The 27,785-nt window shown below is 36.7% G+C and overlaps 2 protein-coding genes across 6 annotated transcripts in view; one reads left to right on the forward strand and one right to left on the reverse strand.

The window, feature by feature from the left end:
* LOC110674761 (hormone receptor 4-like) overlaps positions 1–27,785 on the forward strand; it is a 177,062-nt gene that overhangs the window by 54,358 nt on the left and 94,919 nt on the right. The window lies entirely within an intron of this gene.
* LOC5574144 (coagulation factor X) lies at positions 13,449–14,539 on the reverse strand. Its single transcript, XM_001661166.2, has 4 exons — positions 14,399–14,539; positions 14,171–14,334; positions 13,847–14,112; positions 13,449–13,781 (listed from the first exon to the last, which is right to left on the reverse strand). The coding sequence occupies exons 1-4, from the start codon at positions 14,453–14,455 to the stop codon at positions 13,486–13,488; spliced, it is 783 nt and encodes a 260-aa protein (XP_001661216.2). The 5' UTR covers positions 14,456–14,539; the 3' UTR covers positions 13,449–13,485.

The raw sequence follows: 27,785 nt of genomic DNA on the forward strand, positions 1-27,785 counted from the left end.
CATTATTTGTTCTGCCTCTACATCATCATTTACTATTATTTCGTATATGCAACTTGATGGAGAATGTAGTTTTTGGTTTTTCGACAGCTGAAAATGCTGATGGAAAAAATATGTCCACTCAGGGTAAGATCGACACTTTCATTTGAGGTGAAATCGACATCTTACTTTGCTTCATAATCTAACTTCAGGCAATCTTTCTTGTCGAAAGACATTCTGAGTAATTCACGTATGTCTTGTTTTTCGATTTACACTGAAGTTCACGGATGGAGAACTTGTTAGCATGCAAAATATGATACTATATGTCTTGCCACAAGTTATCGATAAGTATTAAAATATTCATTTCTATGTTACTACATTTGAAATTATTCGATCAAGCTTACATATCTTTTTCTCATTCAAAATTGAAAAGCTTATAGAATTTGATTTCTTTTCTCACATAAATTAATCGTATTGTTTATTAACAACTTTTGAGATTCTTCAGTTTTTATTATCTGGAAATATTAACACTCTTCTGTTTTGTTAAAATAAACACAACGAATCATACACCACAACTTTATTTTCGTAAACATTCCATGAACACAAATGAATCATATGCATGTGTATTCATAAACTTAGGATGGAACATTTGAAATTTTCGCATATATTTAGTGGATCGTTTTTCTTCTCCTCAATAATTTACGTAATATGTTTAGAGAGAGAGGGTCATACAAATCGAAAGTCATGTCTGAAGCATTATTGTTATTACTCCATGCTATAATGATGATTAGGGGAAGTGTTGGTAAAATGAACACCGTGTCTTTTACGGAGAAAAACAAATTTGATTGATTTTTGATCGTGCACGGACGATTTAGAGCATAAATCGGAATGTTCTGGTTGTCGGAGGTTAATTGAAGTGAAAATATCAACGAAAACTACGATTTTAGAAAATCACGCTTGAAAATTATAATTGACGTAACTTTCAGCTCGGGAGTCTTGAAGTTTTTCAGTGAGGTAAATATTGATTTGATATGATGTCAAATCTGATACCTTTAGATTTCTTTTTGAATGGGTTACAATCATTAATGGATATATTTTTGGGAATGCAATGCAAATTTTCAATATTATTTGTTTTGTTAACGTATTTTGCTTGACATTTTTTGCTAGCGATAAAAATATGTGCGAATTTAACTATTTCGGTCTGGATTCGTGTCGCTGCTATAGATAACATCCCAATTTTTGATGTTGTGCGATAGAACAATACAAATTTTTCGTTTTTCTATCAGAAACAAGATAATATCCTTAAGGCGTTCATTTTACCACCCCTTCCCCAATGATAACCAAAGTGCATGTGTCGGTTTTACCCCAAAATGGTGTCGATCTTACCCGCACTCTCAATTGTTTCTTCTAAAGATTATGAAATACCAATTTGATTCAAATCACTATATGACCTTAATATATCATCCAACGATTAAGGATTAATAGATTCATAATCAGTGTGCATCGTACCTTCGTGCTGTGTGTACACGAATTCTCTCTGCTCTTGGAAATAATGAATAATTGTATCGAAATGAGCAATCAGTTCGATGCTCTAGACAAATTTTCCGAACACCAAATCGAAGCAGCCTCTAGCCCAGGCTCTTTGATTCAAGTGAGGAAGCAAAGAGTGCCGCCTATCGTGGTCAGTTGTTCCGAATTTAGGGGATTTAGGCAGGAGATCTTGAATTCCATTAGGGGAATCAAAGTTTCTTACCAAATCGCAAAGAAAGGAGACTGTCGCGTTTTGCCGGAAACTCTTAAAGATCGCGAACTTCTGCTCAAACATCTTGAAGAGAAGAAACACATTTTTTTTACTTATGACGACAAAACTGAACGTTTGTTCAAAGTTGTCTTGAAAGGCCTCTCAAGTGACTATAAATCACCTGAAGAGATTAAAAATGGAATAAATGATTCACTTGGATTTTCCCCAGTCCAAGTAATCATTATGAAAAAGAGAACCCAATCTGGTATTGTTCGGAAAGGGCTTTCTCAAGAATATTTTTTAGTTCACTTTAACAAAAAAGAACTAAATAATATTAAAGCTTTAGAATAAGCTAGACTTTGATGTCCGTGTGACATGGGAACATTTCCAGAAACCTGGAGGAAATTACCAGAACCCCACTCAGTGCCGTCGGTGCCAAAAGTGGGGTCATGGTACAAAAAATTGTCGCATGGATGCTAAATGCATGATTTGCGGAGGTTCTTCTCACGCCAAAGACGTCTGTCCAGTGAAAGAAGATACCACCAAGTTCATATGCTCTAATTGCGGGGCTAATCATAAATCAAATTTTTGGAATTGCCCTTCACGCAAAAGAGTCATTGAGGCTCGTGCCAGGCAGATGAAAGATAATATCCAATACGATAACGGTCGTTTCTGGAATTTCCCTGGTAGAATATCGAACAATACTCATTTTTCAGTTAACGATCGCTTGATCATGAATCATACCCATCAGGAAGAACATAATCATGCTCATTCACAAACTAATTTTAACCGGCGGGTAGCCGTTCGAATCTTTCAATTTCAATTCAATCTACCCACGGAAAATCCTTTGCCGATATCGTAGCAGGAAATTTGAACTCCTCCCCTGTTCGTACTATGAGAACCCATTCTACTTGTTTCAAATCAAATGGAAAAAACCCTACCGCCACAGGTAACTCCGCTTCTTCATCTACCGAAAATTCTAATGGGAAATCATCAAATGTGCCCAATTCAAGTGATATGTCTGCTTCAGATTTTAATTTTCTAACTGAACAATTGAATCTAATGATTGATGCAATGTTCAAAGCCACCACTATGACTGAAGCAGTCCAAATAGGTGTAAAATTTACAAATCAAATTGTTATTGGATTACGTTTTTCTAATGGATCCAAATAATAATTTAAATATTTTAAATTGGATTGCTCGTTCCCTGAATGGTAAAGAGGACGAGCTGTTTAATTTTATTACGGTTAATAACGTGCATATAGCAGTTATTACCAAAACGTATTTAAAACCTGGATCTAAACTTAAAAGAGATCCTAACTTTTTTGTTTATCGTAACGATCGACTTGATGGGGCATGTGGGGGAGTTGCAATCATCATTCATAGGCGTATAAAACATCAACTGTTTTCGTAATTTGAAACTAAAGTTTTTGAAACTTTAGGTGTTTCTGTTGAAACACAGTTTGGTAAATATACTTTCATAGCTGCCTATTTGCCTTTTCAATGCTCTGGACAGCAAGTTAATTTGCTCTAAACTGACTTGCGAAAATTGACTCGCAATAAGTCAAAATTTTTTGTCATTGGTGACTTTAATGCCAAACATCGGTCATGGAATAATTCTCAAAGTAATTCCAACGGCAGAATTTTATTTGATGAGTGCTCTTCAGTATATTTCTCAATTAGATACCTTGATAGCCCCACATGTTTTTCCTCTTCTAGAAATCCATCTACGATTGACTTGGTCTTAACCGACTCTAGTCATCTTTGTAGCCAATTAGTTACTCATGCTGATTTTGATTCTGATCATGTCCCTGTTACATTTCAAACATCCCATGAAACGATTCTCAATCCTATCAGCTCCACTTTCAATTATTTACGAGCCGACTGGAATATTTATGAAACGTATATTGACTCTAATCTTGATGTTAACATTTCTTTACAAACAAAACTTGATATTGGCAATGCTCTTGAAACTTTAACAAATTCCATTGTTGAAGCCAGGAGCATTGCAATTCCAAAATGTGAAGTAAAATTTGAATCCGAGACTATAGACGATGATCTTAAACTCTTGATCCGTCTTAAAAACGTAAGGAGAAGGCAATTTCAACGCACTCGCGATCCTGCTATGAAAATTATATGGCAGGATTTGCAGAAAGAAATCAAGAAACGTTTTGCTCAATTAAGAAACAAAAAATTTGAAAATAAAAATTTTCTCAATTGAACCCTGGCTCTAAGCCCTTTTGGAAATTATCTAAAATCTTGAAAAAACCTCAGAAGCCAATACCGGCATTGAAAAAGGAAAACAAATTATTACTAACTAATTGCGAAAAAGCTCAAAAACTTGCTATGCAGTTTGAAAGTGCGCACAATTTTAATTTAGGACTTACTAGTCCAATTGAAAATCAAGTTACTCAGGAGTTCGAAAATATTCTCAATCAAGAGAACGTTTTCGAAAATGCCTGTGAGACTGATTTGGAAGAAGTGAGAACTATTATTAAAAAATTCAAATATATGAAAGCTCCTGGCGATGATGGAGTTTTCTTCATCCTCATCAAGAAACTTCCAGAAAGTAGCTTATCATTTTTTGTTGATATATTCAACAAATGTTTTCAATTAGCATATTTTCCTGACAACTAATAGTATTCCCACATAAACCAAAAGCTCTTTATTTGAAACCTTCGAGTAGACATGTTGTCACAATGAGAGGGGTTCCAATAAATTGGTCAGATGAAGTTAAGTATCTAGGGCTCATGCTAGATAAGAATTTAACTTTCAAAAATCACATTGAGGGCATTCAAGCCAAATGTAACAAATATGTAAAATGTCTCTATCCCCTTATTAATAGAAAATCAAAACTTTGTCTTAAGAACAAGCTTTTGATATTCAAACAAATTTTCAGGCCAGCCATGTTGTATGCTGTACCAATATGGACTAGCTGTTGTAATACCAGGAAGAAAGCTCTGCAGAGAATTCAAAATAAAATTTTGAAAATGATTCTGAAGCTTCCTTCCTGGTATAATACCAATGAGTTACATAGAATATCCAATGTTGAAACATTGGAACAAATGTCAAATAAAATAATTAATAATTTCAGGCAAAAATCGTTACAATCTTCTATTGTCACGATTAATGCGTTATATGTTTAGGTTAAGTATATTCAAAGCGTTTTTTTCTCTTATAAGCAGGTGAAATCAACTCACCTGTAAAAAAAATCTGAACTGCTACGGCAAATGAAATGTGATATGTTGTTAACAAAATGTTCATAAAATCTTAAATATGTTTTACCATATTAGGATGATAGTGTTGTCTAATAACACAGAACACCTAGATATAAGAAATGAATGTAATGTTTGAAATGATACTAATAAAGAAATTAAAAAAAAACGAATTCAACGAATAATCACAACCCGGGGATGAAATTTACTGTTCAAAAATGTTTCATTGTAGACTTACCTGATATTTTATAGGTTGTTTCTGCCTGTTTATTAGAAAGTGGCTTCTATAAATATTTTTGCATTGCACTTTATTAATCCCGATTATCACTTGTCGCAAAGCAGCTCGGGTGGTAAATTGAGGAAATATTTTTGCACTCTTGTTGACTAGCTCAAGGTACTACATGTATGTGTTTTGTTATTAGTTCATACTAACATGAACTAAAACGTTGTGCACTCTGGTTTATCTTCGGTTATTATTACTATTTATTTGCATGGTTTGTATTACTATACAATATTTATCAATGTAGGGTCAATTTGTTTTCTCTTTTTAAAAAGCAAGCAATGGTGCTTCATTAAATGGGTTTCGGTACGATACGGAGGAACCGGAAGTGAATAAAAGAACTACTCTTGTTTAGAGAGAAAATTAAACACGTTTGTATTGATCAAATATGTACACTTAATAATAACAAAGTGAAGGAAAAATAATGACAGCTACCACAACCTTCTAGCTCATTTAGATGTTGAGATATCCGTTAGAGGCCTATTTTGAACCCTTCTTGTCCATGCTTTTCCATTACCTAGAAAAGGAGGAGAGGTCAGGGGGATGTCTCATCCAAGGATTTTTTTAATTTCTTTATTAGTATCATTTCAAATATTACATTCATTTCTTATATCTAGGTGTTCTGTGTTATTAGACAACACTATCATCCTAATTAGATAAAACAAATTTAAGATTTTATTAACATTTTGTTAACAACATATTACATTTCATTTGCCGTAGCAGTTCAGATTTTTTACAGGTGAGTTGATTTCACCTGCTTATAAGAGAAAAAATAACGTTTTCAATTTACTTAACCCAACTTAACCTAAACATATAACGCATATATGCAAACGGATACTGACTTACCTTTAATTATAGACATCTTTTTCATCAGCAAAAATTGTAAGTGGTACCAGGTGATCTTGGTTATCTTTCTGTTACGTCGGCTTTTGTTTCTCTGTTCGGATGCGCCACTGCGACCAGTATTTAGATCTATTGTGGCATTTCCTGTATCCTTAGTGTATAGTGCATGTTGCATTACTCCATTTCCATTGATAGGTGATGAAGCATCGATTTCTGTACAGTTCTTGTTGTGATTCCTCAGATATTGATAAAAATCGACTATGATGAAAAGGTCCCGCTATTTACACTCTTCATAGAAATTTACATCTCAGCGAAGGCGCGCCCCTTAGCAAACATAATCGATTGAATTTCTGAGGAATCAAATCGGTACTACTGATATTTGACCATGCAACAGAACTCTAGTCACATCCTTGTTTCGTTTAGTCCCTGAAAAATACTAGAAAAAAGGGGCTTTATGCTAGCAGCAAACTCGAATCAAGCTAAGAAATTTGTTTAGTAATCAGAATTCACGTGAGTCCTTGAATTACCAAAGCTTAACAGTTCTTGTTGAGTTGATACTCATGATTGTTATCCTGGCTTCAAGTGCAGTCTCGGGACTGACCAACACCGAGTCTTTAACCATCTGCTAGGTAAAATAGATTATTTTCAGAAACTGTGGCCAGTTTTGCACTGACAGAGCTAAAAAAGTATCATCATACTAGATGCATATTAGCGCGTACAGTGATACTTTTTCAAGTCAATATATACTCTCAAAACTGCCTGTCATCACTTTGAAATGCAAGCTGAAAAGTAATCATCGTTGCCAAAACGAATGACGGGCTACTTAGCCTTAACTTGATGATTTATTCGTTCGTTATGTTCTCCTACCAACAATAAATTTCTATACTTGCCAGCTAGCGCTACTCAGTTAAACAAATGTTAATGTTTTTAAACATTATTTAAAACAGAAAACTTCAAAACTTTGCCAGGGTTTCAACATTTGCACAACCAGATCAAGAATGAAATGGAGGCCAGTGTGTTTATAAACATGGTTGGAAAATTAACTTCAATGTTGAAGATTTAAACATTATAAGTACCCTCAAATTGAGAATAACATGCTATTGTAGACAATGAAGATAGTTGATTGAGCTTTGAATTGTTGAAATTTGTATAAGCTTTTTAAAGACTTTGTTTTGTTAAATTTACCACGAAAGAATGATCAACAAAATTGTGAAAATAATAAAATAAGGATAAATTTAACTGATTTCATAGTAATTTTTCAAATATTTGGCTCTAGTGCATTTTACTACAGTCAACTCTCCCTTACTCGATATTGAAGGGACCATCGAGTTAGGGAGGTATCGAGTTACAGAACACAAAACCAATGAAACTGCGATCCAAGGGACCATCGAGTTAGCCATGAAAACCAACTTTTACTATGGTTCTCTAACTCGATATCGAGATACGGAATATCGAGTAAGAGAGAGTTAACTGTATTTGACCGTTTTGATTATTTTAATTATCCATTTCGAATAATTGTAATTGTACCACAGGTTTCTAGTGGTATTCGTTTGCCTTACGACATTTTTGTAATGCCAGATTCTGGAGAAACCAGTTATGAATTCAGTTTAATTGGATAGTGACAAATGAAAATGGATTTGAAACGTTTGATGCTCATCAGCGCCTCCTAGTGGCATTATTCCGAACTAATCAGATTTGTTAAGCATTGCTCTTGGCTTAACCAACAACTTTACTGAAATACCAGCCTGATATTTGATCTGCATTCGAAGATATATGAGTTTTGAAATTTAATTTTAACTAGCGTCTCCTACTGGCAAAATTTGAAATCAACTAAACAATCAATATGTAGATTTTGAACAAATGAACAATTTTGCCAAAAACGATAGTCTTCTAACACAACTCATACTTGAGATATATAAGTTCGAAATATGTGAAGCTCACTATCGCCTCCTAGAGGAAGTTTGTTGAGTTGAGCAGACATGCAGTGAAAAGTCCTTGATTTGATGAGCAACTTTGCTGAAATTATCATTTTTCCAAATCTTCAGTACCGTAAATTCGGGTGAAATTGATCAGTAGGGTGAAATTGATCACTGTGTCACTCGATTTTATTTCTTCCTAATGGAGCACAAATATCAATGTAACCTGCAGTGAATGAACGTTGTTTGTCGTAAGTATGTCCAAATTGTGTGTTGTGAAGTTTTTTGCGTTCTAAAATGTTTATTTATATGAAAATAATGTAAAATTTCAAAATCTTGTACGGTGCAGTGTTGACAAACATCAATAAACTTCTAGTTCTAGACAAGGATTTGGACATGGTATAATCCTGAAAGTTTGTGAGGATACTAAACATATATCCCCAAACTAGATTTCATAATCAAAACTCGTACCAATTCGTTGATTTGGATGAAATAATTAAATTTCTGTAATATGTCAAGAAATTCCTTTGGAAATTGCATACATTTAGGCGGTTGCTGCGTTATTCTTGATATTTAAACATTCATTATTTCTATAAATATTGTATTGTTAAGAATTGGGCAAGCATATTCGGATTCAGGGATCTCAAATTTATTATGTAAAGTTGTTTTGAAAACTAACAATAATGGCATTGATAAGTGATCAATTTCACCCCGAAATGAGATCTCCCGATTTTTTATTTTAGACATATTTCTTAGCACTAAAATTACATTTGTTAAAAAAATCTCGGTACTTGAGTCAATGAGGCTCACCTTCATTCTTGTTTTCCTGCATTCAGTTGTTTGGCATTGTCAACATTATAGAAATCAGACAAGAAAAACCTTGAAATGTGATCAATTTCACCCGAAATTACGGTATCTTGAGATATTAAAGGTCATAACTAAAAAATGTGCTCCTTCTACAGTCGACTCACCACATCTCGATGTTCTATATCTCGATATCTCTCCCTACGTCGATGATTTCTTCGATCCCTTCATCCTGCATACATTTTCACTCTCCGTATCTGGATATCCTCTATATCTCCCTATCTCGATGTGCTCCTGGTTGATTTTCATTCCTCATTTTCTCTCCGTATGTCGATATGCCGATGATCAAAGACCTGATTTCCTGGATTCAAAACAGTTCGGGAACACGAAGTGACGTTTGTTTGTTTATTATTTTTTGGTAACGGTTTTCAATCTAGTATTCATTAAAAATGCGATCTTTGTTTCGATCTCTCTCTATCTCGATGGTCCCTTCGATATCGAGATGTGGAGAGTCGACTGTAGTTACAAGTAGCATTTTCAGAGCAATCGCCATCATGCGGGGAAATTCCCAACTTTCCAATATGTAATATAGTGACCCTCCTTCTGTTTCAAATTTTCGCCGAAGAAAGTATAATGTTAATGTTTCTGAGATATGATCGTCCAAAGTTGCTGGTTTTTGCTATTGAAGGATTCCATGTCAAATCGGTCAGTCAGAGAACTCGACCATCTTCGATTTGGATTAAATTTTGCACATGTTTTTGGTATGGTAGAATAAGTGTTTTCCATAGAAAAATTCAATTCAATTCTAGAGAATTGATCATTTTGACTGTGTATATTTTGAAAATGGCCTACAAATTTTTGCACGCAATTTATTTGAAAAATTCTATCTCCGAAACTGTTGATTTTAGAGAATAATGTTTTATGAAGAAGTTGTAGTGAACCGTTTGGACTATAAGAAAAAATATACACTGAAAAAATATTTTATTTATTTTCACATAAAAATCAAAAATAAAACTTGAATTTTAAATTACACAAAAACCCCATTTTTATTATTTTTTAAATTTTTACCATAGAATCTTGATAGTAAACAGATGTTTAGGACAAAGATTCATGATGGAGAAATTTTTAATAAAAAAGATTTTCTAAGAACAACTTTTGGTCGATTTTCAAAATGTCGATTTTTTGTCAAAATAAATGCGTTCTGATGATACAGTAAGCATTTTGAAATGATTCTAAGCCATAATGACTGTATGAATAATTTCTCTAGAAGTAGCCATTTTCGAATTATATCGAGTTTAATCCAAAAAATATTGTTTAAATTATAAAATAGGCCATTTTCATAAGTTATTCGCGTTTCTCCATTAATAATAATACGTTTTCGAGAGTAAAGACCTGGGAGGGAGAAACCAATACAAAATTTCTGTACGTCATAGTGAGCCGAGATTCCGCTGTCACGAACTGTCACTGTGAGCCCAGATCTCAAACATTGGACTAACATTGAAAAAGCGCGTAACTGATTAAAACACACTTTTGCATTTCATCAAAAGTGACGAAAATCGAATGAAAATCAATTCATGCACATAATGCAAGTAATGTCACGTGAGCACCTTTCAACTGATTGAATATAAAGCATTGAAAAACGCATCGTTTTACTTTTTCCAATGAAAATTAATATTTATTGCATAGAAAACTGTTGCCCTCTTTCCATGTTTGTCAGGAAAGATCGAAAGTACACAACAAAAGAAAACTAGCGGTTTTCCCCTAGCCTGCCTTGATTGTTGTTGGCAAGCTGGATTTATCTTGCAGTTCAAACAAACGTTGTTCTATATTTCGTGTGTAGTATCGGTGCCTCCCTCCCTGGTAAAGACCATACTTATTTTCCTTGATGGAGAATCACGAATAACTAATGGAAATGGCCTATTTTAATATTTAAACAATATTTTTTGCATTAAACTCGATATAATTTGAAAATAGCTACTTCTAGAGAAATTATTCATATAATCATTATGGCTTAGAATCATTTCAAAATGCTTACTGTATCATCAGAACGTATTTATTTTGACAAAAAATCAAAATTTTGAAAAGCGACCAAAAGTTGTTCTTAGAAAAACTTTTTTATTAAAAATTTCTCCATCATGAAACTTGGTCCCAAACATCTGTTTACTATCAAGATTCTATGGTGAAAATTTAAAAAAATATTAAAATGGGGTTTTTGTAGAATTTAAAATTTAAGTTTTATTTTTGATTTTTTTATGAAAATAAATCAAATATTTTTTCAGTGTATATTTTTTTCTTATAGTCCAAACGGTTCACTACAACTTCTTCATAGAACATTTTTCTCTAAAATCAACAGTTTCAGAGTTAATTTTTTTCAAATAAGTTGCATGCCAAAATTTATAGGCCATTTTCAAAAGTTACACTTGAGTCAAAATAATCATTTTTTTTATGGAAAACACTTATTCTACCATACCAAAAACATGTGCAAAATTTTTTTTTTTTTTTGTATGGTATTCAGTGGGAGCTGCCTGACAGCTTAACTTGTCAAGGCTGAACCCTCGGTCTGGCTTTTGCCAAGTTTCCCCTCTAGCAGGACCAATACTCAGACGGACTAGGCAATGGCGCCCACATGAACACTGTTTTTTTTATTAGTATTGTGACGTGGTAGTTTTTGAAAAGTACCCATATTCCCTTGCTTCTGAGAAAAAGAAGTATTGTGAAAATCAGCAGCTCCATCAGAATTTGTTTGAAATAGTTGTGTAGTAGTGTCATTGCTAATACTGTCTAGTCGAAATGGTTTTGAATAATTTGTCATTCAAGTGCTATTCTGATTACTCCTGTCTTTTACGTAAGATTAGAGTCTTAAATGTCAATTGTCGTCAAGTTTTAACAAAATTAGGCTGTTTAGTAGTAGTTCTAGTTAATTTTATTTTTGTTGTTAAAAGTGTTTATTATATCCTTAAAGAAAAAAGTCGCTTTCCTTGTCTGTTCAACAATTTTTCGAAACTAGCAAGTGTACCCTAATGATCGATCTCAGCGTCTTACTTTCCATAGTCATTTTATAGTGAATATTGAAGAGTAAAGTTACCTTAGGCTTCTATTAAGTCTCCTTCATGATTCACTTTTCGGTGGCAAATGCAATGCTTCACAACGCCTACTTTCTACTTGTAAATTTTGCGAAAATGAAGCTGGAATTAGATTATTTATACCGCTGTTACAAAAGAGGTATTTCTTATTATGGCAATGTAAAAACCATATTAAAATAAGATTGTCGCCACTTATTTCTACTCAGTGAATCTACTAGTCATTTTCCTAAGAGTTCCTACGTAGGGACTACGTCGTATATGATAACGCTGTATCTAGCTAGCTAATAGTAAGAGTGGCTACGGATCATTCTGGTTAGCAAAAGGCAAACTGAACGTCACCAATAGTATTAATGTCCACTTCGAATAGATTAATTATTTGAAATGGGGATCAATTCTATCAATGACACAGAATGTCCGTTGGATCACATCCGAGATATTATTGCGTCTATGCCATATGAATTATGACGCGGCTTTAAGCAAAAAGTGCCAAAATGTGATACCACCACTACAGGTTACGCCTTTGGTTTCCATCATATGGGCTAATGGATTATGCCCTCCCATCGCGGCAAGGTCGCATAACCAAGGGGAGGGACCATACCAAAAACATGTGCAAAATTTATTCCAAATCGAAGACTATCGAGCACGATTTTTATTATTTTCGACTCATTCTGGGTGGAATTTGTCTATTCTTGGACCTTTCCGTCCGGATCCGTTCAATTTTTTTCGAAGTTATCGCGATTTGAATTTTGGGTCACTATGTCTCCAAAGTGCCGATAACTTATTATTAAAAAAAAAAAAACTTTGGAAAACTATTTTACAGATTCAAAAAAAAAAAAAAATCCATGCAGATTTTTTTAAAAGATTTTGTGGGAAAATCTCTGAGAATTTTTTTGCTGCAATTTTCGAAAACATAGCGAAACACTTTCAAAAGTTCTGTCAAAAATTCCCTCAATAATTTAATTTTAGGTACACGAAGTACGTTCCTTATTACTTGGATGAGCATCGGCTGAGGTTAGGGGCTGTCCATTAATTATGTAAGGGTTTATGGGGGGAGGGGGGGTTTGAGATATCTTACGTGCCATACAATTTATTTTTAATTTTCATACAAAAAATCTTACCATGGGGGGAGGGGGGGTTGAAAAACCCCGAAAATTGTCTTACGTAATTAATGGATCGCCCCTTACGTTATTGAAACAATGTTGGCTAAGCAGTCTTTAGGGAATTGAAAACGTAAGTTTTTCATTTTTACCGAAGTTTCGGTCTATTTGAGACCTTTTTCAAGAGTTCAGTCTCTACGTTTTTTTAGTCAAGACTGGAAGCCATCTTGACTAGGAAACCGCAGTGATAGAACCCTTGAAAAATGACCCAAACAGACCAAAACGTCGGAAGAATTAACAAATGCGTTTTCAATTCCCTAAAGACTGCACAGCCAACATTGTTTCAGCTCCTCATTACTCCTCGAATTCTGTCGAAATATGGGAAATTACGGAATGTTTGGGACATTATGTTGGGGAATATGACCCCAACGATAACGTTTCAATTTGTTTTGTTGATTAAGAAATCTGTTTATTCTCAAAGAGATCAAAAAACTAATATTTAAATGCAATGCAATTTTATTTACACTTGATCACAACTGTGTCACACTCGTGATCCACTCGCGGTAGTACTGGACACGGGTATAACCCGTTGGACTTGTGTTCCCACAAACCTCCCTGATATAGGAAGCAATTCCGGTAACGGTCGGGCGTCCGCGAACGTAAGTGACAAAACCTACCCCAACATCCCCAACGCATATGTTGGAGTTCCTCACGTTATCTTCGGCACAGAAGTGCTGTGGAAGCATGTTCTGGTAAAGCAGTTCGCAAACTGAGTCCGAAGTCACTCGATGGAAGGAGCGCATCAGCATGTCCGAGTGGCCCGTTGCTGCGCAGATTTGGGAGGGAAATTGATTTTTATATTTCTTAAGGGTATACTAATCTCATACTTACAGATGCCAGTAGTGTATCCAAAGCCCACGATTGTGCCTTCTTCATTTTCAAAAGGAAGAAGATTCGTCTGTTGAGCGTCCAAATCCGGAAGTGCCACCGGGTAGACATTGAAGGTGAACACTAGAGGCTGAGGCAAGATGATGATACCGATGTCGTTGACGGAAGTGAAGTAGTCAAATAAAGGATGGGAAGTAGCATTTGTTGACTTGATGAGTGTTAGCTCGTCGAAGATGCTGCTGCCGACTCCAACTTCCCATTGGACGAATCTGTTGAATATGTTCTAATTAGTTGCTCATCGGTAGACCTGAGTTGAACCTGATATACCCAACAATGTTCTTGGCAGAAGTCAAGATGTGGTGTTTGGAAATGATTGTGCCACCTCCGAAGGATCCTGTGTATTCCGCTGTCAAGTAAAGGATGTATGCGTTATATCCCACATTTGGAGAAGCGTGTCCATTGATGATACGTGGGATTGGATCTGATTGCGCCTAAAATCGTACCAGATTACGTTAAACCTTATTATCTATGTGGATGTCATCTTGGTTAATGTACCTGAGCACCGAAGCAGCATATGATGGTTATTAACAGGTTCAAATGTTTCATTGTCATACGAAAGGTTGACTACACTGCTCCTTGTACTGCATAATCACTAACTTTTATAGCTAGATAACAGCCATTCTGAGAGAAATTTCTGTGAAAATGTCTCTGTTATCAATCCATGGGGACTTTTTGGGGTATAAAATGATCGCAGGAAACACGATTAGACATCACGTTATCACCCCAGACAACCAGAATGTACGTATAATGTAATCACCTTTTACTTTATGCGATGCTTATATTTGCAAAGTAGCACGTATAAGATGTCGTGAAAAGGCCTTATACGTACAAAAGTGGAGGCGATATATGTGAATATTAGACCTGTTCACTCTTTGGAAAAAGTTATCCGACTCTCTGTGCCACATCAAATTCTGAACTTATTTATCAAAACAAGTTATCTGTCCAAAAATGAGCCAATTTGGTAAAGCTTAAGAGGTGTATCAAATCAATTTTGTGTTTTTTTGGACTTTTTCCCCGAAATGCGTTCTTGAAACCCAAAAAAATCATTGAAAATGATTCAAAAATACCACTAGCCTTTTGCCAACACAATAGTCTATCACTTTGCCGAAGACACTAGGGTGTTTTGACCGCTTCTTCATTATGCTTTTAACGTAATTAGTCAAAAAGTTTCGAAAAAAGCAATATATTTTTCCAATTTGCCTTATAAATTCCTATAAAAATCTTATTATATTTTGTATCCAATTAAACTATCTATTTGATCTAAGTGTTACGAACGTATTGTTCATACATCATTTTCATGAGAGAATTGATTTTCACTGCGAAATAATTGAAAGTGTATCACTCTATACCCTAAAATCTCATAGGGTTGCCAACACAAAAAGACTCTATGAAAACCACAGTTACCCATGATTTAGAAGTCAAGTCCTTGAACTAGAGTTTCCAATCCCGGGAACATTTCCCGGGAAATGAGATTTCCCGGGATCCCCGTTTCCCGGGAAATGATTTTCTGTTTCCCGGGATTCCCGTATTTCCCGGGATTTCTGTAGTTCCCGAGAAGCTCTCTTTAAATACAGAATTGACCATTTATTTTCAAATAAAAACATCGCACAATTTACTTTTCATATCATATCAAACAATGTCCTCACTAGAGATGCGACGAGTTTGTGAATTAAAATTTTGGGTAAAATCAACCGAAAAAAGGGAACAAATCGGGATGCATTTCACTGACATTTTGTAGGTGATTTTTGCATGGCTTATTTCACAGCCAGTACAAGTACAAGTTTGCAATACAATATAAAGAAACTTTTGAGGAATCTATTTCATGATTCCCGAGATGAACTAGCCCAGGGCTAAAAATCTCGTTAATAAAGATAAATAATAATATTTCATGATTTGAGTAGGGCTATAAAGCTTTCAAAGTTTCTATTTGTTTGTTTTGTATTCTAGTGTTGAAAAGATGTATTAAATATTTGCAAATATTTTGGTTATGAAGCCTAGCTAAAAAACAAAGCCAACATTCTTTAGGAGAAACATAGAGCATTGGACAAAACATTTGCAACTTTTCCGATTTTCCATACAAAATGGTCAATTTTGGTAAGCTAGATCTCAGTTATTCAAGGACCGATTTATATCAAATTTTCACACATATATATATATATATATATATATATATATATATATATATATATATATATATATATATATATATATATATATATATATATATATATATATATATATATATATATATATATATATATATATATATATATATATATATATATATATATATATATATATATATATATATATATATATATATATATATATATATATACTAGTGGTCCCCCCGGCAAACTTCGTCTTGCCATCAAGTAGGCTGTTGAAAACCGCTACGAATCGTCCCATACAAAATGACAGTTCCGTTCACTCTCGTTTTTGCGGCTTTCCCGGTGAATATCCTGGAACTTTTATACACTTAAACACGTCGGAACCCTTGACGAACAAAATGGAGAAAGAATTATCCAAATCCGATGACCCGTTCGTAAGCCATTTCGTGACATACAAATACCATTCCATTTTTATTTATATAGATATATATATATATATATATATATATATATATATATATATATATATATATATATATATATATATATATATATATATATATATATATATATATATATATATACATATATTTTTTTATTTATTTATTTATTGATTAAAGTGGATCTTTTAACTATTGTCATTCAGATCCACTGTAGTATAAAATTACAAACATCTTGGACATATCGTTAGGGATTTCAAATTTGTTTATACATGTCGATGTTTTTAAGATTTTAAGATATTGAATAACATTTTTCGCTTTGTCTAAATTATCTTCCAAAACATTTTGGAGGCTGGTGGATGTGTTTATTTTTTGCCTTTCTTCGTATAATACTGGGCAAGCTGTGACTAAATGTCTCACTGCATTACAGAACTGACAGTTAGGTGGAGGCTCCTTATTCATTAAGTATTGATGAGTAATCTTGGTGTGTCCGATACGAATGCGAGCCAGAACTACATCATCCTTTCGATTCCCGATGAATGCTGATGAGTAGGGTTTAACAGAGGGTTTCACTTCGCGTAACTTATTGTCCCTCGTCGCAGACCAGAGGGCCTGCCACTGAAGAATGATCTGGTTTTTAATGACGGTTTTGATTTCTTTGTAGTCAATCGATGTTACAGTTTCGTAAGGGTCACCCAGTGCACGTTTTGCTTCGCAATCTGCTTTCTCGTTGCCTATTATTCCAATGTGGCTGGTAATCCACATAATTTTAATGTCGTTTCCTGTTTCCCTGATACTACGATAAAGTTGGATCATTTCATCATGCCACTTATTTTTAATCTTGTGTTTTTCTAAAGTTGAAACTGCGCTGAGCGAATCAGTACATATTAAGTATGCTCCAACGCGTTCGTTGTTGACTATCCATTGGAACGCTTCTTTTAGAGCTGCACATTCGGCTGCATATATGCTGCTGTTCCCATAAATTCGCCTTCTTATGATGTGTTCATCACATACCACGCTATATCCGCAGCGGTTTTCACGTTTTGAGCCATCTGTGTAGATGCCATTATAAATACGGTATTTTGTTGACTTGATACTAGTGAACAGGTTTCTCATCGCTACTTGTGGTATACCTTCTCGAGCAGCATTCAGTATACCGTTGTCAAGTGGTATTTTTATTCTTTCCCATGGTGGAATCCTAGGTGTAGTGTACCTACTCACTGGAGGTAGATCAAGTGTAACGACCATAGAGTTAATTTATGTTTAGTTCAATGTTTTTCGTATGCTTCAAAACATTTGTCCCTTTAAACATTAAATATATTGAACCAGTCTAAGGTTAAGCAATTCACTCCCTGCATGAACATTTTTCGGAGTTCACGAGTAGCATCCTCCAAACCACATGGTAAATGAGTTCCGTCTGAAGCCAATTCGCACATGTTATGTGCCGCCCAAAAAGCAACAGCGATAGCGCTCTAGCCAAATTTGCGCGTGTGCTTCTGAGCATTGACCCCTAAGAAATGCATTCAAGGGATATTGAACTTTCCCGAATGGTTCGCCTCTCTTTAGGTCGGAGATAGAGACGAGCCGTTTTGACGAAAGCCTTGCGGTGAATGTTTCGCGAACATGGGAACGAATCAATCTCGGGTATTTCTTTCGGGAAATATTTCAGATTTGATAGCGAAGAGGATATGCATCTCGCGACATATCTGAGGATAACCCGACCTTGATCGATCACTTCGTTCTGGCTAGTGGAAGAGGCAGGAGTGATCACAGTTAAGTTTCGCGTCGTGATGTGTCTTTGAAGGTAGATAATTAACATGTGGTGTCTTTATGTTACATTTAATAAGTCTTTCCCGTGTAGATCAGTCGAGTAGCTAGAATTGATCCGTTGAGATTGAGTGCATTTAGTTAGCAGAAATTACGTGCGAGTGTCTTTGAGATCAGGTAACCGTGTGCTTAATTTATGTGCGAATTATGTTGTGTGTTAATCGTGTCGTTGAACGACACCACGTGCTCTTAATTAGGTTTGTGGCTTCCTGCGGAACCGAACACATCACACTACCCGTCAAGATCGCTTCTGACCCCACCGTCAGCTACGAGGTTTTCCCGGGGATACGGAAACCGGAAGAGGGATTGCATCCGTCATTCGCACCCAACCCCCCCGCGAAGTGACAGATAACGCAATTTTCACGTACCTACTTTCAACGTAAACAATGGGGCCATCCACCGCTGCCGGCACAATTTTTCACTATGGCAGATCGGAATTTTGTTTCGTTGTTGACGGGTGCAAAACAACGAATGGAATGAAATGAAATAAGGGCGAGTCTGATATTTTCGTCTGCCAATGGAAATAAATTTAATAAAATCACCAAGTGAACTTAAGAGCGTACCAATTCGTTCGGTGAACAGATTAAATGACGTGTTAGTGCTTTGTTTTGCGGGAAAGTAATCCATAAGAAATTACTTACAATACAGCCTAACTGATTTGTGGATCGCTTTTATGCCTTCAAAAGAAAGCGCTGGCCGTAACATAAAATAAAATAAAATATTGTGGGCCTCGTGGCCGTGCGGTAATGGCCGCCAAAAGTTAGCTTACTTTCTGGTAGGGATCCAACACGTTTGGCGTTTGGCTTTGGTTCGGTCAATTGACTTGTCCACCGGTGTGATAAATTCATTCGGTTAAAGAATTTTGACACCTGAATTGCGCCAAACGTGAAGAGGAGTTCACCGCCGGCGTCGCGTCGGCCGTTCCCGTCGCATTAGCCCACAACCGGAGAAAGAGAGTCGGAGAGCGTCACCACCAGCACCCATTGACGCTAGTTTCGCCCAGCGGTGCGTTCACTGTCGAATGAACGGCCGTCTGCGGTACTCGTAAGACCCTCCGAGAGTTGATCAAACCGTGAGTAGACGAAAATCATGCATGATTAGAGATAAGTCCATGCGCATGGCTCTGTTTTAACCCGCTACCGTAGCCTATGAGTCAGTAGCGTGGCTATTCGATTATTTCACGTGGCTACCCTTAGCTCCCGCGCTTGCGCTGGTGGTCACTACGAGCACGCACACACGCACACCATTCGAATGAACATCTGCACATGAACACTCAATCCAAGTGACGACGATAGAAAGATAGAAGGGAAAGCAGAGAGTAGGCCTAGGCTAGTGTAATGAAGAAGCGAAGAGAGGGAGAATAAAATGAATTTATGTTATGCTGTTTATATGTTGTAGAGTAATGTGGGAAGAATAAATGTAGGCGAAATTTATAGTAAAATTTATGTTGTTTAGTGTCGAATAGTGAAGAGTCGTCAATAAATGTTTGCGTAAAGATTTTGCATGTTAATTCGGTCGTAGTTTTTTGTATTTAATTTATTTTACTTTACTGGGGGGGTTTCCCGAAACAACCATTGATGCTCTCTATTTTTCCTCTGGTTAAATCGATGATTTGTCAGGTCGGCCAGTGATGAGAACCTAGCGAGTTAGTTTTGCGTTGTCGTTTCGTTCGTATGTTTCACGAAACCCCAAATCCTTTCCTTCCCTTTAATTGTTCGTCCCAAAGTTGGACGTCAGCCGACTCGTAGCTATCGCTATCCCGATCGAAGGGGAGTAATTAGACCCATTCCCTGCGGGTCTCTACGGCCGGGCAAGCCCTAAACTTGTAGGTGGTCTCCGAAAGGAGTGGCGCATAAGCCACCTTACTTAAATCCCGAAACGCGCAGGCTGGCGTGTTACACAAGCTGCATTTCATCAATTACTCGCTGCCCTCTCAACTGCGCTGTTTCGGGAAATTCTACTGTATTTGTTCCCCACATCTCACCTGAACTTTCCTCGCTGCTAGTTGTACAACATGATGATCCTACTGATGAATTAATCGTTTCGGTCGAGCATACGTTTGTATTTTTGACTGCATGTATAGCTGTGCGTTGTTTCAACAGAGTATTGATACTGGGGATTCCTGTTTCAACATGTAGACTTAAGATAGGGCTAGTTCTGAAAGCTCCATAAATTGTCCTTAAACCAGCATTATGTACCGTTTCTAGTTTTTTAAGTGTATTGCTATTGCATGCTGAGACGATCGGTGCTGCGTATAATATTTTTTCTACGGTCGTTGCTCGATAGAGTTTGACGAGTGTAGTCCTGTCTGCTCCACCATCTACCTGCTGTCGATCTACCAGCGACTGCTCGAAGAATTTGAATCCGTTGCTTACATGCTGCTTGGACTTCTTCCACGTGTTCATCGAATTGCAAGGTTTCATCGAATATTACACCAAGGCATTTGTGATACTTCTTCTGTGGGATGATTTGGTTGTTAAGACTTAAGGTAATTTTGGTCTTTGGCTTCCTTTTTCGATGTTTTCTGAAAACAACCAAAACGCCTTTTCCGGGGGATATATTGAATCCAGTTTTCCCCTGCCATTCCTGGATGAGGTCGAGTGCATGCTGTAGCTGATCCTGTACTGCTTTAGAATTGATTCCGGTTGCTAGTATTACTATGTCGTCTACATACAACAAAATTCTAATTCCGCTAGGCATAATACTTGTAATAGTGTCAATTGCTATCAAGAATAATGTTACGCTGAGCACTGATCCTTGGCAGAGGCCCGTCTGCATAGGTCTTTCTGATGACAAGTGACCATTAGCTAAGACTTTATTTTTTTTTCTGTGAAGCATAGTCTCCAAGAATTTGAGGAGTTTTCCCCCGATCTTCCATTCACTCAACCTGTTCAACACTAGTCTACGCCAAGTTGTATTATATGCCTTCGTTACATCTAAGAATACCGCATAAGCATACTCTTTTTGACGAAAGCTTCTCTAATAATCATTTCCATTTCAGTCAAGTGGTCAACTGTCGTTTTGCCTTTTCTAAATGCATACTGATACTTACTTAGCAGTTCCCTAGATTCTAGGATGTAGATGAGCCGGTTGTTTATTAACCTTTCCATTACTTTCCCCAAGCAACTGTTAAGGAATATTGGTCTATAGTTGTTCGCGTTCGATCTATCACCTTTCCCCTTGTATATTGGAACAACGGTTGATTGACGCTAGCTATCGGGGTACTTAGATTCCCCCCAAAGCTGATTGTATGCCTTCAGAAGGGTAGTTTTACAGTCGTAAGGAAGCATGGAAATCATTTTGTAGTGTATCTGATCTTCTCCTGGTGTTGACCCTCTTAGTCCTTCGAGAGCTTGCTCTAACTCGTACTCTGAAAATGGTTTGTTGTACTCAGCGTCATTGTTCTCAGGATACTGCAACGGTTGATTCTCCACTGTCGTTTTGTAGGTTTGGAAGTCTTTTGGGTAGCTGTTATTGCTGGATACAGTTTGGATGGCCTGTGCCAAGGCATCTGCTATTTCCCCGTCTTCAGTGACCGTATTTCCATCAGCTTTTATGGAGAATATTCTGGAGTTTGTTCGTTTTCCTTGAACACGTTGGAAATTTTACCACATTTCTTTTGTTGGTGTGTGTACTGAAAATCCATTGACGAAATTTTGCCACGAATTATGTTGAGCTCTTGATACCGTCTCTTTTGCAGTTTTACGCGCTTCTTGGAACTTTTTCAACAGTTCGTCCTTGTTTTAATGTTTTTTTCCTTTTGATTTTAAGTTTCGCAGAGCTTTTCTGCGGTTCTTAATGGCATCTGCTACTTCACGGTTCCACCACGGAACCGGAGTTTTTCCAGATTTGATTCCTTTCGTTTTTGGTATGGAACTTTCTGCTGCATCCAAAATAGCTCTGGCGATTTCTCCGATTTGATTGTCAACATTAGGAAGGTTTTTAAAATGTACCATATTTTGATAAGTTTGCCAGTCTGCTTCATCTATTTTCCATCTTTTCCTACTCTTGATAGGCCGTTCTGTTGCTGGGAAAGTAATAATAAGTGGCAAATGGTCGCTACCGTGCGAGTCAGCAATTACTTCGAATGTTAGCGATCCAGCAAGATCGCTCGTACTGCATGCTATGTCGTTCATGTTCCCATTTGCATGGTGAATATGAGTTGCTTCTCCGTTATTCAAGATGGCTAAATTACATTCGTTGAAAGCTGCTTCTAACACTCGTCCTCGGGCATTACTTGAAGGTGAACCCCACAGAGGGTGGTTTGCGTTGACATCTCCAACCACTAATAATGGAGCTTGGACTTGATTAATCAAGTTAACGATTTCCGATTCTTCAATAGGTTTTCCCGGCGGAATATACACGTTAAGGATGGACGTATTTAACGGGTGCCCCACTTTAACCGCTACTGCTTCAATTTCGCTCTCCACATCAATCTCTTGACAATCTAAGCCAACCTTGACCGCAATCAATACGCTTCCTGATGCTCTTCTACCTCCAGTACGCTTTCGATGGAATGTTACAAATCCCCTGATTCGAGCTTGATCTTCTGTTGAGTACATTGTTTCTTGGAGGCAATATGCTAAAGGTTGCCTTTCGTTGTTGATCACTTTAATTTCAGGACGTCCTGTTTTTAGTCCTTGAATATTCCAAGAGATTATTGAGGGTTCACAGGAATTATGTTGGTGTTTGGGACCTGGTTGTGTTTCAATTTCTCCTTCAATATTTCCTACTGCTGTTTCCAAATTCGATCTTGATTCCATTAGGTTTCCGTGTTCATAATCATTGTTTCTGCAAGGGTCTGTATTGATGTGATTGGAGATGCATGTTTTATTTTCGTTGGTCTTCCTCGTTTGGTGTTGTTCGATTTCGATTAATTGCCTTGCTTTTCCTCGAATTTACTATCGCTGGATTTACTATTATCACTTTCCGATTCAACGTTTTTTCCTCGTTTTCTTCCGTTTTGCTCTTTGCTACCACGAAGCTCGTAGATATCTTCATCTTCCATTGCTTCCGGTTCCGTGTTCTGGGGTTCGGATTCAGAAGCTAGTCCTTCTGTTTCCGAAATATCCAGATTAACCCGTATAGGCCTGAGTGAAAGCAAAAATAATAAAACCTCCACCATTCAGCGAATACTTAACGGATTGAAATAATTTTTTTTGTCAGTATACTGGCCCACATATCTAGTTTCTAGAAATGGCCGCAGGAACTCGGGAATACTCCTGTAGCCGGAGTTATTGCGATGGGTCACTGGGTCAAGTCGGGTAGAAAAAGGCGTTTTTTTGGGACATGGCAAGTTATCTTTATTTATATCCAATGGCTTTATTTTTATTTGGCAAAAATCATTAAGATCTGATATTCAACATTAAAAATGAATAGTTTTGAACCGTTTAGAGTGTACTAGATGCGGCCACTCGGGCCTAATGTTCTGAAGAACCGGCTCTAGATTTGTTAAGTATTAAACCGTTTCAAATCTCTAAAAGTATAGATCTAACATAATAGTTCAATAAAATGCGTTCCCATAAGCTTGACACAGATGTTAAGATACAAATTGTGCACTTTATCATAAATTTGAAGCATCCCTGGGACCCGAAAATGGTCATTTGTTGGATCAATCAAATGCAGTTGACATAATTATTCAATTTAATCGATTATCATAAGGTTTACGCTGATGCGTTTTTCTTAAAACTCCTTGATATAGTAGCCACATTATAGCCGATTCTGAAAATTATCTGTGACTTGAAATTTGCCTACCTCCAGGGGCACAGAAACACAAAACCCTTGTCACACGACCTGACCCAGTGATCTACCGCAATAACTCCGGTCACAGGAACATTCTCGAGATTCTCTGACCACTTTCAGAAACTAGATATGTGTACGAGTATACTGACAAAAAATAATAGAAATCCGTTAAGTATTCGCTGAGCGGTGAGAGTTTTAGTAATTTTTCCTTCACTCAGGCCTATACGGGTTAAAAAAAAGAAAAAAAAAAAGACACTACACGTTAATGCTTCCAGTGGGCTAGTGCGCCACTAATAGCAGCATATGTTTCCTTCCCGTGCAGTTTCTCGTACTCTTTACGAGCTTCGCCGAAAGATACCCCAGCTTCGACCTTAATTTTAATGATTTTCTCTTCCTTCGCGTACCACGGACACTTTCGGCTAACTGGCGCGTGATCTCCTTGACAGTTCTTGCAGTAAGGTACTTGGTTGCATTGCTGTCCTTCTACGTGTGCGTTTCCAGAGCAGTTGGTGCATGCAGGCACTTTTTGGCACTTAACTCTAGTGTGACCAAACTCACAACAATTAAAGCATATCATAGGACGCGGATAGAAAACCCTTGTTGGAGCACTCAAAGGTCCAAAGAAAATGCGCTTCGGTGCAACAGTTCCGCAAACAGTCAAAATCAAAGTTGGAGTATTGATTTTTTGATTTCCGTCCATGCGTGAAATTCGTCTGACTCCACTTATCCCTTGTGGAGTAAGTTCGTTCAGCAATTCGCTTTAAGTCATATCTATGACTTCACGACAGCTTACTACACATCGACACGAGTTCAAAAAAGGGTGCAAAATGATCTCCACTTTTGTTCCGTCGATCAATTCTGTCATTTGCATCAGTTTTTTAGCTTGTTCTGCATTTCTTGTTTTGAGGATGTACTTGGTCCCTTTATCTTCGGTCTCTGCAGATTCTAGTTTGCTGCGTCCACTAACATTCTCGATAGATTTTCCTATTATTCATAGGTTTGGTAGGGGTGTGTTTCCGGCCGGGCGTAGCGATAGAATTATTCTTTGCCCGTGCATTCCCAATCGATCCATCCATTCAGGAGCTGTTCGATCATTGTGGTTAACGTAGCTAGGGCCAGGTATACCTTCAGGAGGGGGGTCCGGGGGATGATTTTTTGCTGTGGCCATATTGGCCATCAGCCTGAATCACGTTGCGTGCGTCAGATGTCTGTGAGTGTTGATGTGCCGGTCGAAAAAATACTTCACGCTCTTGCCTAGGCAAGTAACGACTACCCTTTTACCTGCTGTTACTTAATTGCCCAAGGGTTAAGGTCCAGGCAACAAGTTTTGCGACTCCACCGAAGTGGATGGCGACTACGCTTTTTCCTATACTAAACACGATCAAGCGTTTGAAGGTCCAACCGTGAAAGGGACGTTTTTCCTAGACCTTTGCTAGCTAAACGTCCAAAGGTCCAGCTAGCAAAATTTGTCCTCTACCGCTGCTCGAAACAGTTATTGCTCCACTACAAGCGGGTAGTGTGCTGAGATGGTAGAGCTTTCGATTGCGCCTAGCAGTGAGCAACTCCCGTAGCAAATCTTGTGTGCAAAATAGTACACAAGCTTGCTATTGCTAGTCGGCTTTGTACCGGGGTAGCTTTATCGACTGTAGGTTTTGTTTGTCAAACAAAACTGTTTTCAATGGTGTTGGTTATATTCGGCAACTCTAAATCCGTTCAAAATGCACCAATTAGCTGCAATTTTAATTATACTCCACTGTTCAAAACACGCAAATATGTTTTTATAACGACCGAACACTATAGATCGATTTCTCGTATTCTCAAAACGTCGTAAAAAGGCTTCGAAAGTTAGATACGAATCGGCTTCTGCTTTTCGATCACAGATGTAACTCGAAACTGAATATATATTTCAATGATTTTTCCAATCACGAGTTTAAAAGTAATAACGATTTTGCTAAAGAGTAATTTTCCTCGAAAAATTCGAAACTGTTAATATCCAATGGCCCTACAAAAAACTGTTTTCGGAAAAATTGTTCGTCTAGACAATCTACAACTTTGCTGAAGATTAAGGTATTTCTTCAATTTGCTTAGTTATGTCAATTATAAAAAATCGTCAAAAAAATCACTTCAGATAAACCATTATTGCTTTAAAACCCGTGGTTGGAAAAATCACTCAAAAATGTATGTTAAAATTCAAGTTATTTCTGGAGCACAGTAAAAATTTCATTCAAATCGGTCCATAAATGACTTAGATCCAATACTCTGAAATTGACCATTTTGTATGGAAAATCGAAAAAGCAAATGTTTTGTTCAATACTGTAAATAAATTACTCACAAAAAAAGAGAAAAACAATCGTACAAATGCAATGGGCTGAAAAATAATGTACACAAAATATAAGTTATACGAAAAAAATTCATCAAATAAGCAGTTTATACGTTTTAAGAATTTCCCGGGATTGACAATTTTATTTCCCGTTTCCCCTCTACTTTGAACCCTACAGTCTATCGCCATCGGCTTAATATAGAGTCGATGGTAATGTTTGGGCCTGAGGATCAGAAGATTCAAGGTTCAAGTACAAGGGATAATCTTTTTTCTTTTTTTTACACCAATCAAGCTAAGATTTGTAACTATTTGACCTAATTTGGAACATTTTCATGCTCAAATTTCACTCACACGGGATGACATCTTTTGTTCCTTAATATAGCACCATTATAAAAAAGCACGTTACAGGAAGAACTGCCTTTCAATATATAAAGGCAACTACAAATGATGACTCAAATTAAATCAGCAGAGCAACAGCCTTGAGAACTAGAACTCTAATGAGTCTTCCAGTCTTTGAAGAGTAAACCAACATCGTACTGATAACCTAAATAAAGCTAATACTTCTAATCTATCAAGCATCGCATCAATGATCGAATTGCACGGGCTTATTCACAAATTCTAGACGCTGAAAATGGGGCGTGATTGACTCCATGATATTACGGCTCATACAAAACTTGTAAAATATTCACACAAAAATCTTTACGATGGGGGGCGGGTGTTGTTAACCGAATATTGTGATGATAAGCTACGATTACTGTTGATTATGGAAAAAAGATTATTCCTTGCACTTGAACCGTGGATCTTCTGATCCTTAGACGCAAACCTTACCATCAACTCTATTTTGAGCCGATGATGATGGACAGTAGGGTTCAAAGACATGACGTCTAAATCATGGGTAACTGTGGTTTTCATAGAGTGTATTTGTGTTGGCAACTCTATGAGATTTTAGGGTATAGAGTGATACACTTTCAATTATTTCGAAGTGAAATTCAATTCTCACATGAAAATGAAATGAAAATTCTCAACGATATGTTTGTAACACTCAGATGAAATAGATAGTTGAATTGGATACAAAATATAATAAGATTTTTATCGAAATTTATATGGCAAACTGGAAAAATATATTGCTTATCTCGATTTTGACTAATTACGTTAAAAGCATAATGAAGAAGCGGTCAAAACACCCTAGTGTCTTCGGCAAAGTGATAGACTATTGTGTTGGCAAAAGGCTAGCGGTATTTTCGGATCATTTTCAATGATTTTTCTGGGTTTCAGGAACGCATTTCGGGGAAAAAGTCCAAAAAAACACAAAATCGATTTGATACACCTCTAAAACTTTACCAAATTGGCTCATTTTTGGACAGATAACTTGTTTTGATAAATAAGTTCAGAATTTGATATGGCAAGAGTACCTTAGAAGATTCTACCCCATTACCCCGAAT

Source organism: Aedes aegypti, chromosome 1 (assembly GCF_002204515.2).
Source record: "Aedes aegypti strain LVP_AGWG chromosome 1, AaegL5.0 Primary Assembly, whole genome shotgun sequence".
In the NCBI taxonomy this organism is placed as follows: Eukaryota; Metazoa; Arthropoda; class Insecta; order Diptera; family Culicidae; genus Aedes; species Aedes aegypti.

Bases quoted from the DNA above. Each gene is read 5' to 3' on its own strand.
- LOC5574144 (XM_001661166.2), bottom strand. From the start codon at position 14,455: ATGACAATGAAACATTTGAACCTGTTAATAACCATCATATGCTGCTTC. The intron at 14,113-14,170 runs GTATATCAGGTT...CATATTCAACAG, and splicing joins TCTGCCAAGAACATTGTTGG to ATTCGTCCAATGGGAAGTTG. The intron at 13,782-13,846 runs GTAAGTATGAGA...AAATCTGCGCAG, and splicing joins TGGATACACTACTGGCATCT to CAACGGGCCACTCGGACATG.